We start from the raw sequence: 16,895 nt of genomic DNA, 5'->3' as shown, positions 1-16,895 counted from the left end.
AACAGATGACATGTTATTCCTCTAACAGATGACATGTTATTGTTATTCCTCTAACAGGTGGCATGTTATTCCTCTAACAGATGACATGTTATTCCTCTAACAGGTGACATATTATTCCTCTAACAGGTGACATGTTATTGTTATTCCTCTAAGAGGTGGCATGTTATTCCTCTAACAGATGACATGTTATTGTTATTCCTCTAACAGATGACATGTTATTCCTCTAACAGGTGACATGTTATTCCTCTAACAGGTGACATGTTATTGTTATTCCTCTAACAGGTGACATGTTATTCCTCTAACAGATGACATGTTATTGTTATTCCTCTAACAGATACCATGTTATTCCTCTAACATATGGCATGTTATTCCTCTAACAGATGGCATGTTATTCCTCTAACAGATGGCATGTTATTCCTCTAACAGGTGACATGTTATTCCTCTAACAGATGGCATGTTATTCCTCTAACAGATGGCATGTTATTCCTCTAACAGATACCATGTTATTCCTCTAACATATGGCATGTTATTCCTCTAACAGATGGCATGTTATTGTTATTCCTCTAACAGGTGACATGTTATTCCTCTAACAGGTGACATGTTATTCCTCTAACAGGTGACATGTTATTCCTCTAACAGATGGCATGTTATTCCTCTAACAGATGGCATGTTATTGTTATCCCTCTAACAGATGGCATGTTATTGTTATTCCTCTAACAGATGGCATGTTATTCCTCTAACAGGTGACATGTTATTCCTCTAACAGGTGACATGTTACTCCTCTAACAGGTGACATGTTACTGTTATTCCTCTAACAGGTGACATGTTATTCCTCTAACAGGTGACATGTTATTCCTCTAACTTATGACATGTTATTCCTCTAACAGATAACATGTTATTCCTCTAACAGAAACATTTTATTCCTCTAACAGATGGCATGCTATTCCTCTAACAGGTGACATGTAATTCCTCTAACAGGTGACATGTTATTGTTATTCCTCTAAGAGGTGACATGTTATTCCTCTTATAGATGACATGTTATTGTTATTTCTCTAACAGGTGACATGTTATTCCTCTAACTTATGACATGTTATTCCTCTAACAGATGACATGTTATTCCTCTAACAGATAACATGTTATTCCTCTAACAGATGGCGTGTTATTCCTCTAACAGGTGACATGTTATTCCTCTAACAGAAGCATGTTATTCCTCTAACAGATGGCATGTTATTCCTCTAACAGATGACATGTTATTGTTATTCCTCTAACAGATGACATATTCCTCTAACAGATGGCATGTTATTCCTCTAACAGATGACATGTTATTGTTATTCCTCTAACAGATGACATGTTATTCCTCTAACAGATGGCATGTTATTCCTCTAACAGATGACATGTTATTGTTATTCCTCTAACAGATGACATGTTATTCCTCTAACAGATGGCATGTTATTCCTCTAACAGGTGACATGTTATTCCTCTAACAGAAACATGTTATTCCTCTAACAGAAGCATGTTATTCATCTAACAGAAGCATGTTATTCCTCTAACAGATGACATTTTATTCCTCTAACAGATGGCATGTTATTCCTCTAACAGATGGCATGTTATTCCTCTAACAGATGACATGTTATTCCTCTAACAGAAACATGTTATTCCTCTAACAGATGACATGTTACTCCTCTAACAGACGACACGTTATTCCTCTAACAGATGACATGTTATTCCTCTAACAGATGATGTGTTATTGACGCGATGTTCTGGAAGTTCTGGCCCTGACATAGATCTTACATTCAAATGAATGTGCTGTCTATCTGTGAGAATAAAGAACAACACACTTCAACAAGCTTTACCATCCAGGTGTATACACTCTGGGGTTGTGTCGATTGTGTCAGTTGTGTCAGTTAAATGCTCTTAAATGCATTTAAAATGAATGAATTATATTCATGTAGCATATTGTGTTGTGGGCTCTTGCAAAACCACACCTACTTCCTGCTTAATGAGCAATACACTACTATAATGAGAAATAAATAGAATAAACAAAGATTACGACTAGTTAAATTAAAACGTCTTTTGTTAATTTAATGAAACTAGACTTAAAATACAAACTATGTGTATTAAAACTATTAGAGCTTTAACAGTGTCTGAACCATATTTCTTGTCAAAGAAAGACTAAAGAAACGTTTTGTAAAAATCTGCCGAAGTAAATATGTAAAGAAAATGCATAGATTCAGTATAAATCTATATATAGTCACAATAAAAAATGTGATTGTTAAATAATGCTATATTGTACTTAGCAGATTAGAATTTTTTTCTAAACCTATGAGTTATTGTGTAACATACCTGTATATACATCCAAAAATGTTTGTTTCCAAAAATATATTATTATTATTATTATTATTATTATTATTATTATTATTATTGTTGTTGTTGTTGTTGTTGTTGTTGTTGTTGTTGTTAATAATAGCAATAATGTTAAAAAGAAGAAGAACAACAACAACAACAATAATAGTAATAGTAATAATAATAATAATAATAATAATAATAATAATAATAAAAAGAAGAAGAATATTATTATTTTCTTCTTCTTCTTACTATTATTCATCTTCTTAATAAGAATCTTCTTCCTCTTATAATAATAATAATAATAAGAAGAAGAACAATAATAATAAGAAGAAGAAGAACAACAACAATAGTAGTAGTAGTAATAATAATAATAATAATAATAATAAGAAGAAGAATATTATTATTATTATTTTCTTCTTCTTCTTACTATTATTCATCTTCTTAATAAGAATCTTCTTCCTCTTATAATAATAATAATAATAATAATAATAATAATAATAATAATAAGAATAATAATAATAATAATAATAAGAACAACAACAATAGTAGTAGTAGTAGTAATAATAATAATAATAATAATAATAATAATAATAATAATAATAAGAAGAGCATTGTTTGTTGTTGTTGGTTGTAGTGGAAGCAGTAGCAGTAGTAAAGCTTAGTTTATCCCATTAAAAATATTTCTGACATTACTTTTGTTTTTGGCATGTAGGCTCATATTAATCATTGTATACCGAAAATACAGATGTAACGCATGCGCAGTACGCTTTAACGTGTACGAGCCTTAGAGGCGTGTTGCGCATGCGCGTTCAGCACTAAGTTTTAAAGCAGTTTGAACAGGAAGGCGGACATGTTGCTCGGGCACTGGGAGAATTTATTATTTTTGAAACAAACAACGTCGATAAGCGAGTGTTAGGTCGATGTGTGGACGCCAGTAGACGTGTCCGGATTACTGCACGCCTTGGTGACGTCTATAAGCTGAGGTGTAAACACACAGGACACTTTTTAAAACACGGATCATTACTTTTTTTTTTTTAACTGTTTCAAATTGTGAAGGCGAAGTTTTTTTTCCGCCGCTTCTTTGCAGCTGTCACAGCGATCTGGATTCAGGCCTGGGAGCTTTATAACGTTATATATGATTTTTATTCACTTCTCGAGCCTTTATAAGTCATTTTAAACACATCGACTCCTTGTGTGAGGATTTGGGCGCTAATTTAAGGCACAAATCAGTTGCTGGAACTTTTTTTTTGTTTTCTTTGCCGACTTGCAATGGACTAATCAGGATTAAAACGACCTCCCTTTTTATTTTTTAGACTGTTGTTCTGTGAACATGTGGATTTTTGTCGTGTTTCGCTCCTTTATACGCGGTGACGAGACTGAAAAGGTTAAAAGACAGAAGAATCGGCTCCTCTGATCAGTTGACTCGGAGTCAAAAGGAAGTTAGCTAGCTGGAGCTAGCAGGCTAAACTTATTAGCTGGACGGTCGCAAGGATTAAAACAAACTATATATATATATTTTAATTTATCGTGGGATTGGACTTTAAAAAGAGATAAAAATGTCTGCTGGGGAGAGTTTAACGGCTCGTTTTGAGAAAATCGATTCCATGTTGAATGATCCGAAGTCAGAGATCAACACCGACTGTCTGCTGGTGAGTTAGCATTGACTTTTAGCACTTTAATTAGCTTTCAGCTGCTTCATACAGAGGCTTCATAACTGCTCTATACACCTTCATAGCGTTTTACTAAAGCCCTTCATCACTTTATACACCACTCACAAAGACTCTTATGCTCATAGCTTCATAGGGTCTTAATAAGGGTCTTCATAGGGTCTTTAACTACCTTGTACAGTTCCTGATCATTATAACTGCTCTTTACACCTTCATAGGGTTGTAATTAGGCCTAAGTTACTTTATAAGATACACAAGCTTCATAACAGCTCTTTACAGCCTCATAGGGTCTTAATAAGCCTTTAACTACCTTGTACAGTTCCTGAGCATTATAACTGCTCTTTGCACCTTCATAAGGTCTTATTAAGCCTTTAACAGCCTTGTACAGTTCCTGAGCTTTATAACTGCTCTTTACAACTTCATAGGGTTGTAATTAGGCCTAAGCTACTTCATACGGTACACGAGCTTCATAAAAGTTCTTTACAGCTTCATAGGGACTCAATAAGCCTTTAACTACCTTGTACAGTTCCTGAGCATTATAACTGCTCCTTACAACCCTATGAAAGTGTAATTAGGCCTAAGCTACTTTATGTTACACAAGCTTCATAACAGCTCTTTACAGCTTCATAATATTCTAATATGGTGCAAACTATTTATACTTTAGCTACATAACAGCTACATTTTATTAATCCCCATAGTGAAATTGGGCAAAGTGAGATGTCTAAGCTTTATAATTGTTATTTATAGCTTCATATCATTTTATTAAGCTTTTAATGACCATATAATAGTTTCTCTGTAACTTTGTAGTGTTTCAGTAAGCCTTTATTATAATTTTCTTGTAGGTTCATAAACATTTAATAAGTTTTCACCTGCTTTATGCCCATACCAAAGCTTCATATCTGCTCTTTAAAGCTTCATAGCATTTTTAAACCTTGAGCTAATTGTAATAATCTTTAAGAGACTTAAGCACTTTTGTATGTCGCTGCTGTAAATGTAAATGTACTCTGCTTGTTAACACCAAGTATGCTTTATAAGTTTCTCTGTAGCTGCACAGACATTTCATAACAGCACTTTACAACTTCAATCCTTAGCTCCTTTAGTTTTTCTGTAGCATTAGTGCTTTAATCATCTTTAACCTACCTGCAATTGTTACTAAGCTTTATACACAATTTAATGCATTGCTATATTCCAAGCAAAGCTTTATAGCATTTAAATGACCGTCTGCTTTTTGCAGTTATGAATTTCATACATTTCTTATGAAATTAACATGCTTTATAACAGTTTGCTTATAATTATAGTGGTACAGTTATCGAAGTTTTATGGCAGCTCTATTATGAGTTTAATTTTTAAATTATTTTTGTGTGATAATGTGATCGAAAAATGCTTAGTATTTTTCATATAGCTGCGTTATAAGGTCAGTCGAGCTTCGTAACAGTTTATTGAAAGTTTGCCTTATTCGGTTCTTTTATAAAGTTTGTTGCATTATGAGGTGGCTTAAGCTTCATCACCATTTATATAAAGTCATAGCTGCATTATGAGGTGCACTAAGGTTTGTAATAGTATATTGAAAGTATATTAACCTTTTAACCACACAGTTATTCCTGTCTTCTGTGAGCCATGGCAACCGTCATGTTGTTTTCAGGCCGTTGTTGAAGTGCGTGATTTCACTTCCTGTATCGGATGCTTTTAATCTGTGTTATAAACATAAACAGATGACTGAAGACTAATTGTGAAAATTACAAAGCATCGCTGCACAGAAGTCAGAGCACTTGCTCGAGGGCAAAGAAAATCCTGTTGAATATTGAGAGCATATTTTTTTTCAAATCGTGTTAATCATGCTTGAGTCAAAACGTATTTTATTTCTCTCATAAAGCAATTATGGTTATGATAAATTACTGTGTTATTAAACCTTCTATTATTAGCAATGTTAGCTTAAGGCTAAACAATTTGCATGAAATTGTATATGATGATGTAGATGCGAGTATTCGTTGTCCTATGATCTGTTGATGTGCATCTTTTATTAATGACCTGTTATAACAAGTGATGTATTTGTATTTGAGGTTTTCAGCATGCTCTCGTGGTGTTTTGTTGATCACACGGTTCTCTGTGAGGTTTCTTTTCCTCGCTCACTTCCCCTTTTTTTCTTTTTAATGAGACACTAGATCATGGATGGGGAGTAAAACAGAACACACCTGAATTCAGCAGTGTTTAAGACTAACTGATTTAATAGTCCATGTCTTGATCTTGTCTAAAGACATCGAATGGTCACATGATATTTATTTTGCTTTTGAGTGGCATGTTGCATGAAGATGGAAGTGGCCAGGTCTTAAACCTTTTTTTCCTCGAGTATGTTCTCTCTTTACTGATTTTATGATAAGAGCTTAATAATAATAAAGATCTAGCATCATGTTTTCTGGCAGCCTTCAATAAGCTAAGCTGGGTGTTTAGTTTTCGGGGTGGGGGGTGGGGGGGTGGGAAGTCAGATCTGGGTTTATTCACCTGACGTCACTTTTTCTTCACTGTCTTGTTCTGGCCTGCTGTGTTCTCAGCTGCCAGTACATCTGCATGACCTGAGGCAGCTAAAATCACTGTGCTGTAGCTGAGGTAAATGAGGTAACGTGGCAGTGGAGGTAACTGACAATGTCGATCTGTGTTTGAGGTAACATTGTGCTGAGGTCATTTTCCTCTGTGGGTGAGGTGACTGAGGTAACTTGCAGCTCTAACCGAGGTAATGCAGAACTGTGGCCCAGGTAACTGTTGAAGTAACAAGGTAACATGGATCTGTGGCTGAGGATACCTAGGGCATTTTAAGCTGTGGCTGAAGATACTGAGGTAAGGTTGAGCTGTGGCTGAAGATACTGAGGTAATGTGGAGCTGTGGCTGAAGATACTGAGGTAATGTTGAGCTGTGGCTGATGATACTGAGGTAATGTTGAGCTGTGGCTGATACTGAAGTAACATGGAGCAATGGCTGATGATACTGAGGTAACGAGCTGGTGCTGAAGATACTGAGGTAATGTTGAGCTGGTGCTGAAGATACTGAGGTAATGTTGAGCTGGTGCTGAAGATACTGAGGTAATGTTGAGCTGGGGCTGAAGATACTGAGGTAATGTTGAGCTGCGGCTGATGATACTGAGGTAATGTTGAGCTATGGCTGATGATACTGAGGTAATGTTGAGCTATGGTTGATGATACTGAGGTAATGTTGAGCTATGTTTAATGCGACTGAGGTAATGTTGAGCTATGGTTAATGATACTGAGGTAATGTTGAGCTATGGCTAAAGATACTGAGGTAATGTTGAGCTATGGCTGAAGATACTGAGGTAATGTTGAGCTGGGGCTGAATATATTGAGGTAATGTTGAGCTGCAGCTGATGATACTGAGGTAAAGTTGAGCTGGTGCTGATGATACTGAGGTAATGTTGAGCTGGTGCTGATGATACTGAGGTAATGTTGAGCTGGTGCTGAAGATACTGAGGTAATGTTGAGCTGGTGCTGAAGATACTGAGGTAATGTTGAGCTGGTGCTGAAGATACTGAGGTAATGTTGAGCTGGTGCTGAAGATACTGAGGTAATGTTGAGCTGCGGCTGATGATACTGAGGTAATGTTGAGCTGCGGCTGATGATACTGAGGTAATGTTGAGCTGCGGCTGATGATACTGAGGTAATGTTGAGCTGCGGCTGATGATACTGAGGTAATGTTGAGCTGCGGCTGATGATACTGAGGTAATGTTGAGCTGCGGCTGATGATACTGAGGTAATGTTGAGCTGCGGCTGATGATACTGAGGTAATGTTGAGCTGGTGCTGAAGATACTGAGGTAATGTTGAGCTGGTGCTGAAGATACTGAGGTAATGTTGAGCTGCGGCTGATGATACTGAGGTAATGTTGAGCTGCGGCTGATGATACTGAGGTAATGTTGAGCTGCGGCTGATGATACTGAGGTAATGTTGAGCTGCGGCTGATGATACTGAGGTAATGTTGAGCTGCGGCTGATGATACTGAGGTAATGTTGAGCTGCGGCTGATGATACTGAGGTAATGTTGAGCTATGGTTAATAATACTGAGGTAATGTTGAGCTATGGTTAATGATACTGAGGAAACGAGCGAGCTGATGCAGCTGCTAAGAAAGCTTTAAGGCAGAATGTGACTGGATGACAAATTCCTCCCTCGGAATATAGACCTATTATCAATGACTATGTACTAAATAAGTGGCAAGAGGAATGGAATACATGGTCGAATAACAAATTGTTTGAAATACACCCTGAAATTACTACCAGGTCTCTAATACCTACGAGCTAGAGATTCGATCAGATGAACTTAACCAGATGTAGAATCGGACATACAAGGCTGAAGGCTGACACATGAATACCTGCTGAAAGGAGGACCCCATTCAGTGCTCGTACTGCAGCATTCTCCTTACTGTCAAACACATTCTGTTGGACTGTCCTGCATATAATGACCACAGAAGGGTATTTTATGAGGCCAATTCATTTAAAGAGCTATTTTACAAGGTTTCATCAGAAAAAGTTTTAGAGTTTGAGTTACATATATTAATGTAAAAAATTTAATTTAAGTTGTCTATATTTGTCAATATTTATTCCTGTGATTTTAAGTTATTGTAGTTCTTATTAACCGTTCTTGCCATGAAGATAGCCTCAGTAGCTGACATGGCAGTAAACTACAGTAACTAACTAACTAATGATACTGAGGTAATATTGTGCTATGGCTGAAGATACTGAGGTAATGTTGATCTGGGGCTGAAGATAATGAGGTAATGTTAAGCTATGGCTGAAGATGCTGAGGTAATGTTGAGCTATGGCTGAAGATACCGAGGTAATGTTGAGCTATGGCTGAAGATACCGAGGTAATGTTGAGCTATGGCTGAAGATACCGAGGTAATGTTGAGCTATGGTTAATGATACTGAGGTAATGTTAAGCTATGGCTGAAGATACTGAAGTAATGTTGAGCTGGGGCTGAATATACTTGGGTAATGTTGAGCTGGGGCTGAATATACTTGGGTAATGTTGAGCTGGGGCTAAAGATACTGAGGTAATGTTGAGCTGGGGCTGAAGATACTGAGGTAATGTTGAGCTATGGCTAAAGATACTGAGGTAATGTTGAGCTATGGTTAATGAGACTGAGGTAATGTTGAGCTATGGCTGAAGATACTGAGTTAATGTTGAGCTGTGGCTGAAGATACTGAGGTAATGTTGAGCTGGTGCTGAATATACTGAGGTAATGTTGAGCTGGTGCTGAAGATACTAAGAGAGGTAATGGTTTTGGCTGATGTAATCAAGTTTTCACTGATGTTTCTGAAATAAGTTTGAGCTATTGTTGTGGAAACTGAGGTAATGGGTTACCACGGACGAGGTAACTGAGGTAATGGTTTGCCATGACTGAGGTAAATAAAGGAATGTTGAGCTGGGGCTGATATTTCTGAGGTAAATTGAGCTGTAGCTGTTTCTAAGGTAACATCGAGCTATGTTGAGGTAACTGAGGTACCACTGGACTGTGAATGTGTTGTTACTATATAAACAATATTGCATTATTAATATTGACGTATTAATAGTAAATGGAACAGTACCTGCTGACAAATTAGATTCCAGAACTCGGCAGCCTCTAGATAAGGCAAAAATACTCTAGTGGCATTGTGTGAAAGCAGCAGGGAAACAGCTATAACCTCTCTCAGACACACACACACACACACACACACACACGCACACACACACAGACAGACACAGACAAGAGCTTGTTTGATTAGCGTGGAATTTTATTAAGCAGTGGGTGGGGTAGCAAAAAAATGGCCTCCATTCATGTGGACTTCTAAGGGGAAAACACTGCTTGTGTGTGTGTTAGGTTATAGCTGCATTCAGCTGTGTATGTGTGTCACTCTTTAAAATCTATAGACATCCTAGTATGTCACTTTGACTCAACACACTGTGAGTAACTTCATTGGATTGAATAAGAGAGTTTCTGAATTGTTGTAGGTTTATAATCAAGACACGGTTATTAGGAACGTCGTTGGACAAATGAATGTAGTTTATGTAATTTGTGTGCTTTTATTTGGTTTATCTGGTGAAACGGTGAAATACTGCAGGTTAATGATAAACAGACACAAATCCGTTGATCTTCTTTAAAAGACCCTCAGTCATGTATATTATGTGGCAGTTTCTAGCATCTGAGTGTCAGCTTTGAGATGTTTATGAAATGTAGGGAAGGAGTCTCCAGTGTAAAGAGGTGAAACTGTAAGTTTTCAGGACAGCCTGGTCACATGTTTCTTTTTGATGGTGTTACTTTCCTGTGTGTACGTAGAAGACGGTGTATGAACGCTCTTCAGTCAAAGGTCGAAACTTATGAGACCGCAGCAGACAGTTAAATATCACAGATCTCACGACTGCGGTGGAAAAGACGATGTCGTGAATGTGTGATGTCATCAGCAGCGGTTGATCGGCGGATGAGCAGTTATGTTGAGCAACTGTTGCTATTACACTCGCTGTGTCTTCCTTCACTTTCATCTTTTCCTCCATCACACTGCAGTCTTCTCACAGGATAGACACACCCACACACACACACACACACACACACACACACACACACACCCTGTGGAGTCAAGACGCTCAGCCAGACCGAATCAGTGGTGTCTGCATGCGTGTGCGTGTCTGTGCTTGCTTATGATAAACTTTTTTTCCTGTTCCAAATTTTTTTTTGCTTTTTGTTTTTATTATTATTATTATTATTATTATTATTATTATTATTATTATTATTATTATGTTTTTAGTGTTTAGTTTTTTTTCCTCTATATGATATTCATTTAGTAAGACTACTAATTAAACAATTTGTCATGAATTGTGATGATAAATGTGTGTCTTTGTGGATGTGAAGTGAACAGTGCTGTCTTTGATCTGATGGAGCTGTATGTGTGTTAAGGGGAAGCAGTTTGGTGGTGTATCTCACACACACACACACACACACACACACACACACACACACACACACACACACACACACACACACACTCACACACGCACACGGGAGGAAGAATGAGCTCCTTTGTGCCAGAAGGGACGCGTTGAGGCCTTCAGCACATGATTTAGCCACACTAGTGGTTACGTTCAGTCTGCGCTGGAACGAGACACTGCGGTTAAGCAGCACATGAAAATCAAAGATTCACTGGAAAAGTGCTTGTGTGGATTCCATCTCCTCTTCCTCCTCCTCCATCTCCACCATGTCCTCCTTCTCCTCCACCTTCTCATCCAAATCCACCACGTCCTCGTCCTCCGCCGTCTCCACCACGTCCTTCTCTACATTCTTCTGCCATCTTCATTTCTGCCATCTCCTCCTCCATCTCCATCATCATCTTGTCCTCTCATTCATCTCCATCCCCTTCTAAACCATCTCCTTCATTTCCTTCTATTCCCGGTTCTTTTCCATCTCCTCCTTGTTTCGCTCCATTTCATCCTCTATCTCCACCTCTGTCTCTGTCTTCCTCCTTCTATTTAACCTTCTGTAGAATAGGGCTGTACTTTACTGAATCTGGATGTGTTTAGTGCTTTAAATGCCTGTCTGTCTTCAGAGCTAAATACAAACTCTCCGAGTTTTTTTTTTTTTTTTTTGAGCAATTTTTGCTCATGTTCCCTGTGCTTTTATAAGGAAGGGAGTAAGATAAAGGAGAGATGTGGTGGTGAGTGTTGGGGAATAAAGGTCCTGGTCCTCCCCTCTATTTCTGATCTTCCCTGTACCACACACACACACACACACACACACACAGAGACACGTGCAAGTGAGCGTGTTCAGCCACATTCTTAAAATAGCTGTCTGACGTGCAGTATCCTGCACAGGAATGCGAAGAGACAGGACGTCAGGTCAACAACGACTCGCCTGATTGGTCGACTCACACACACACACACACACACACACACACAGTGGTGGAGTGCCGAACTAGTGTCTCTCTCACTGCAGACAGACAGTTTGTATGGTTTTCAGTTTCTCAGCCAAACTGAGAGATAATTCCTGTCCTAGCCTTTCTATGTTTTAGATTATCTGTCAGTCTGAACATGTATTATTATATTCGCTATATAGCTGCTTCATCAGTCTCTCAGCTTAGTTACTTGACCTGTCTGTCTACCTCTCTGTCTATGTATGTTGCCCTGTCTGTCTACCTGTGTATTGACCTGTCTGTCTATCTGTCTGCCTGTGTGTATATAGACCCATTCTTCTACCTGTACTTTGTCCTGTCTCTCTGTATAAATTGGCCTGTCTGTCTACCTGTCTGTCTGTGAGTATCGGCCTGTCTGTCTGGGAGTATCGGCCTGTCTTGTCTACTTGTCTGTCTGTGAGTATTGGCCTGTCTTGTCTACCTGTCTGTCTGTGAGTATCGGCCTGTCTTGTCTACCTGTCTGTCTGTGTATATACCTGCTGCTGCCCCACTAAGAGAGTAGTGTGTCAGTGTGACGGGTGTAAGATTACAGTGGATTATCTGTAAATAACAGACCACGTGGCCTTTAATGGCCTCAATGCTGTGTTCATGTGGCAGTGGGTGCAAAAACATTCACATACACAACAGCACCAATTACTCATCTGAATAATAAACATGAATGAAATATAGCTTTAATTTTCATTAAAACCTTCTGATTTCTATTGGCAACAGTGACATGTCTGGAACTGAACTGTGTTCTGATTGGTTGGCGACATGTCGGGTGGAAAACGAACCGTGTGTAATATGGGCGTGCCCTATGTTCCAAAGTTTATACTGTAATTAGTTGTTATTATTTTGGAAAATATATTTTGATAACTAACCTGGTTTAACGTGTGTGTGTGTGTGTGTGTGTGTTTTTGTTAGGACGGTTTGGATGCTCTGGTCTACGACCTCGATTTTCCTGCCCTGAGGAAGAACAAGAGCATCGACAACTTCTTAAGCAGATGTGAGTAATCGACTTAATACACAAACACACATCACCATCAGTGCTGCTAACCAGATAAACCACAAGTTCAAAGGTAGGTCATAGGTCCACATTACAATAAGGAGTGTGAACAGCGAGACGGCGTATGTCCGGGGGTTTCATCTCTGGCTGAACAGCTGGATTTAACTCGCCTCATTATTTTAACTGTATAATAGGGTTTAATGGGGTTTATTTTTAGACTTGCTGAGCTCTGAGGCATGTTTGCCTCTCCACTGCTTACTTCCTGTTCATTCTTCTACCACTCTGACCTGTGCTGGAAATTTAGCTCTATATTCATCCGCTCAAGCATTTAGAAGAAATAAAGCTAGTGGTCTTTTATCCCACTTTTATTCTAAAGCGATTTTATGTGAATGTTTATAACATTGAATAGGATAACTAACACACTAACCTGTGTACTGACAAACTATGACAAAAACAAATTATGTCTAAAGTTTATAGTACAGAATTGGCATTTCCATGACAACAGGATGGGTGCGATAGAGCAGTTTGATTAACAGATTATTAGTGGATGCGAATGTAGTTAATTTTGCAATGCATAGCCAACGATCCGAAAGAGACACCTCTGAGACAAGCCTGTATTGCAGTGGTCCCCAACCCCCGGGCTGTGGACCAAATGGTACCGGGCCGCCCAAGGAACATTAAATTATTTCCATTTTATTTACTGTGGTGTATTTCTCTCGGGTTTGTGTGACTTTCCATGGACGAGAGGTTAACCGGGAGCCGAGAGACGTCACCTAAAGCCGCACCGATACCACGCATGCGCAAAATATCATGATATCGGGCCGAGTTTAGGTGACGTCTGGAGCTGAGCGGCTGAGAGCGGCAGTGGTGTTGTAGCTTTGGTGGAGAGAGAAGGTGTGTATAGCTCTTCTCTCTGTTCACCGGTACTTTGTCATGTTTAACAGTGCTTGGTGTACGTGTATATTGTGTTTGCTCAAATTTAACCCATAAATTAGCAAAAATGAGCACGAAACAGACGTCGTAAGAAAGTTAAAAACTCTGCCGGTGTTCTGGATTAAAGTCATGGCGGAATACCCTGAGATTGTCACCACAGCACTTACATCCCTATCGCCATTTCCGACATGCTATCTGTGTGAAGCGGGGTTTTCTGCAGTGATGGCAACCGAAACAAAACAACGGAATAAACTGGACATAAGCGACACACTTCGGGTGTCATTGTCTCCTATTACCCCAGATGGAACCGTCTCGTTGTAAAGAAACAAGCTCAGGGTTCTCATTGATTTAGCGTTGTAGTGAGTTAAAAAGGCATGTTTAAATACAATTACATTAAAATTATTCATTTTAATTTAATTGTTTAGCCCCCACCCCCAGCGGGCCGCGGTAAAATTATCAAACATTGACCGGCCCGCGGCGAAAAAAAAAAGGTTGGGGACCACTGTTGTATCGGACAAGACGCAGTGAAGGGGCAGAGCCAAAGTGTTATTAGAAGGACTCACCTTCTCTCTTTTCTCTGCAGATAAGGACACCATCAGTAAGATCCGGGATCTGCGGATGAAGGCTGATGACTACGAGGTGGTGAAGGTGATCGGTAGAGGAGCGTTCGGAGAAGTGCAGCTCGTAAGATCTCCTTCCTGATTTGTTTCTGTCCTTGTCACCTCCTCACGTTCCATCTTTATTCGGTTTTCATACAAAACACTGATATTCAAGTTTCGGTTTATTTACTATTTAAGCGCAGCAGCTCCTGCTGTGTCTATTGCTTTGGATTCTAGTCATGTCAAATGACTTACAAATCTATTAAGAGGTCATTGTTTACCTCCTTTAAGTCACTAATAGTCACTAACTATTTTCTAACTATCTTCTTCTTATTATTATATATTTATATGTTTATGAATTGAACATTTTAATTGAATTAATTAACTGTGAATGTAGGGCAGGGGAATATCGTGAAAAGCAGGTAAGTTTGACAGCTAGGGGACTAGGGAAGCTTGGACAATATGGGACTGGGGGGCATGGGCAACAGGGGACTAGGGAAGCTTGGACAACAGGGGACTAGGGAAGCTTGGACAACAGGGGATTAAGATAGCTGGGGAACTAAGACAAGAAGGGGGGGACTAGGGAGGAGTGCACAACAGGGGACTGGGACAGCTACAGTACTAGGACAACAAGGGGACTATGGAAGATTTCTACAATGGGACTTTGACCACAAGAGGACTAGGGAAGCTTGGACAACAGGTGACTTGGACAACAAAGGGAATATGGAAGCTTGGACAACAAGGGGACTAAGGAAGCTAGGGAACTAACAGGACTAGGGAACCTTTCTACAACGGGACTAGGACAAACAGGTGACTAACCAAGCTTGGACAACAAGGGACTAGGACAGCCTGAAGACCAGGGAACTAGGACAAGAAGTGGACTATGGAAGCTTTCTACAGCAGGAGCTCCAGCAGTGTTTATTACTCTGGGTATTGAGCATGGATTTTAATCACATAAGATTAATTAAAAATCTTTTAAGAGGTCTAAATTCTTTACGTAATTAAGGTAACTATAAATCTCAGGCACTAGAATCACTTAAGCAGGACAGCTAAGGGGTTTTAGGAAGCTTGGAGAATAGGGAACTTTTACAGATAGAGAATGAGGGCATCTGGAAGTCTAGAGGACTTCGCAAACGTACAGTAGTGAGCTAGGAAAACTAGGGGACTATGGGTGGGCTTTTGGGAACTAGGAAAGCTTCAGTGATTGGGTACAAAGGATGCTTGGGCAATTTAAATATCTAAGGAACAAGAACTGCTTGAATAATAAAGGAGTAGTCTAACTAGGGGACAATAGGCATTAGGGATGAGGGGACAGTGAGACTGTGTGGGTGTTTATGAGCCTACAGTAGAGAGTCAGATCTTTATTATAGCCCCAAGCTCAGGTGTGTGTGTGTGTGTGTGTGTGTGTACAGGTGAGACACAAGGCCAGCAGTAAGGTGTATGCGATGAAGCTTCTCAGTAAGTTTGAGATGATCAAGCGCTCAGACTCTGCATTCTTCTGGGAGGAGAGGGACATCATGGCCTTCGCTAACAGCAATTGGGTTGTACAGGTAAAGAGTGAATGCCACACATACAAACACACACTTTACTCGCTTTACATCTGTTCTTAGTCTTTATTAAGGAGGTGTGACTCTTGTGATGGTTTCTCTCCTTGTTTCGCCTGCAGCTCTTCTACGCCTTCCAGGACGACCGTTACCTTTACATGGTGATGGAGTACATGCCTGGAGGAGACCTGGTTAATCTGATGAGCAATTACGACGTGCCCGAGAAGTGGGCTCGCTTTTACACGGCCGAGGTGGTGCTGGCGCTCGACGGCATCCATGCCATGGGATTCATCCACAGGTGACTTCATCACACTGGGTCGCTAACCAGCTTCAAATAAGAGAAACTTACAGAACATAGTGGCAGGAAATTACACACAGCCGAAGCGTTCATTATGACTGAAGAAGCTCTAAAAGAATAAAGAAGCATGGGAAGGAAAGCATGATGGATTTCACTTTTCCATAATGACTCGCTGCAGTAATCTCTGTTTATGAAAGACAGCGAATGAGACAGACAGACTGACGGACAGCGAATGAGACAGACAGACAGAAAGGCAGCGAATGAGACAGACAGACAGAAAGGCAGCGAATGAGACAGACAGACAGAAAGGCAGCGAATGAGACAGACAGACAGAAAGGCAGCGAATGAGACAGACAGACAGAAAGGCAGCGAATGAGACAGACAGACAGAAAGGCAGCGAATGAGACAGATGGAGAAAATACAGATGTATGGGAAGACACTGAAGATAAGAAGGCAGAATAAGACAGACACACAGATGGATATAAAGATGAGATGGAAAAAAGACAGACAGACACTTGTAGTTACAATTCTTTAAATTATTATAAAGACTTCTTAGGAAGTGAGCCTCTACAGACTACAGTGTAC

The 16,895-nt window shown here is 39.5% G+C and overlaps 1 protein-coding gene across 3 annotated transcripts in view; it reads left to right on the top strand.

Moving 5' to 3' along the window:
• The first annotated feature begins 3,156 nt into the window (after positions 1-3,156).
• rock1 (Rho-associated, coiled-coil containing protein kinase 1) overlaps positions 3,157-16,895 on the top strand; it is a 33,417-nt gene continuing 19,678 nt past the window's right edge. For all 3 annotated transcript variants that reach the window (XM_047811369.1, XM_047811363.1, XM_047811355.1), the window contains exons 1-5: positions 3,157-3,995; positions 12,855-12,936; positions 14,453-14,553; positions 15,881-16,018; positions 16,135-16,310. In XM_047811369.1, coding sequence (XP_047667325.1) covers positions 3,903-3,995; positions 12,855-12,936; positions 14,453-14,553; positions 15,881-16,018; positions 16,135-16,310 — 590 coding nt within the window. In that variant the 5' untranslated portion in view covers positions 3,157-3,902. The remainder of the gene's footprint in view (positions 3,996-12,854; positions 12,937-14,452; positions 14,554-15,880; positions 16,019-16,134; positions 16,311-16,895) is intronic.

Source organism: Tachysurus fulvidraco, chromosome 1 (genome assembly GCF_022655615.1).
Source record: "Tachysurus fulvidraco isolate hzauxx_2018 chromosome 1, HZAU_PFXX_2.0, whole genome shotgun sequence".
NCBI lineage: Eukaryota > Metazoa > Chordata > Actinopteri > Siluriformes > Bagridae > Tachysurus > Tachysurus fulvidraco.
Note: the sequence above shows the minus strand (reverse complement) of the source record. Positions and strands in the feature narration are given on the sequence as shown.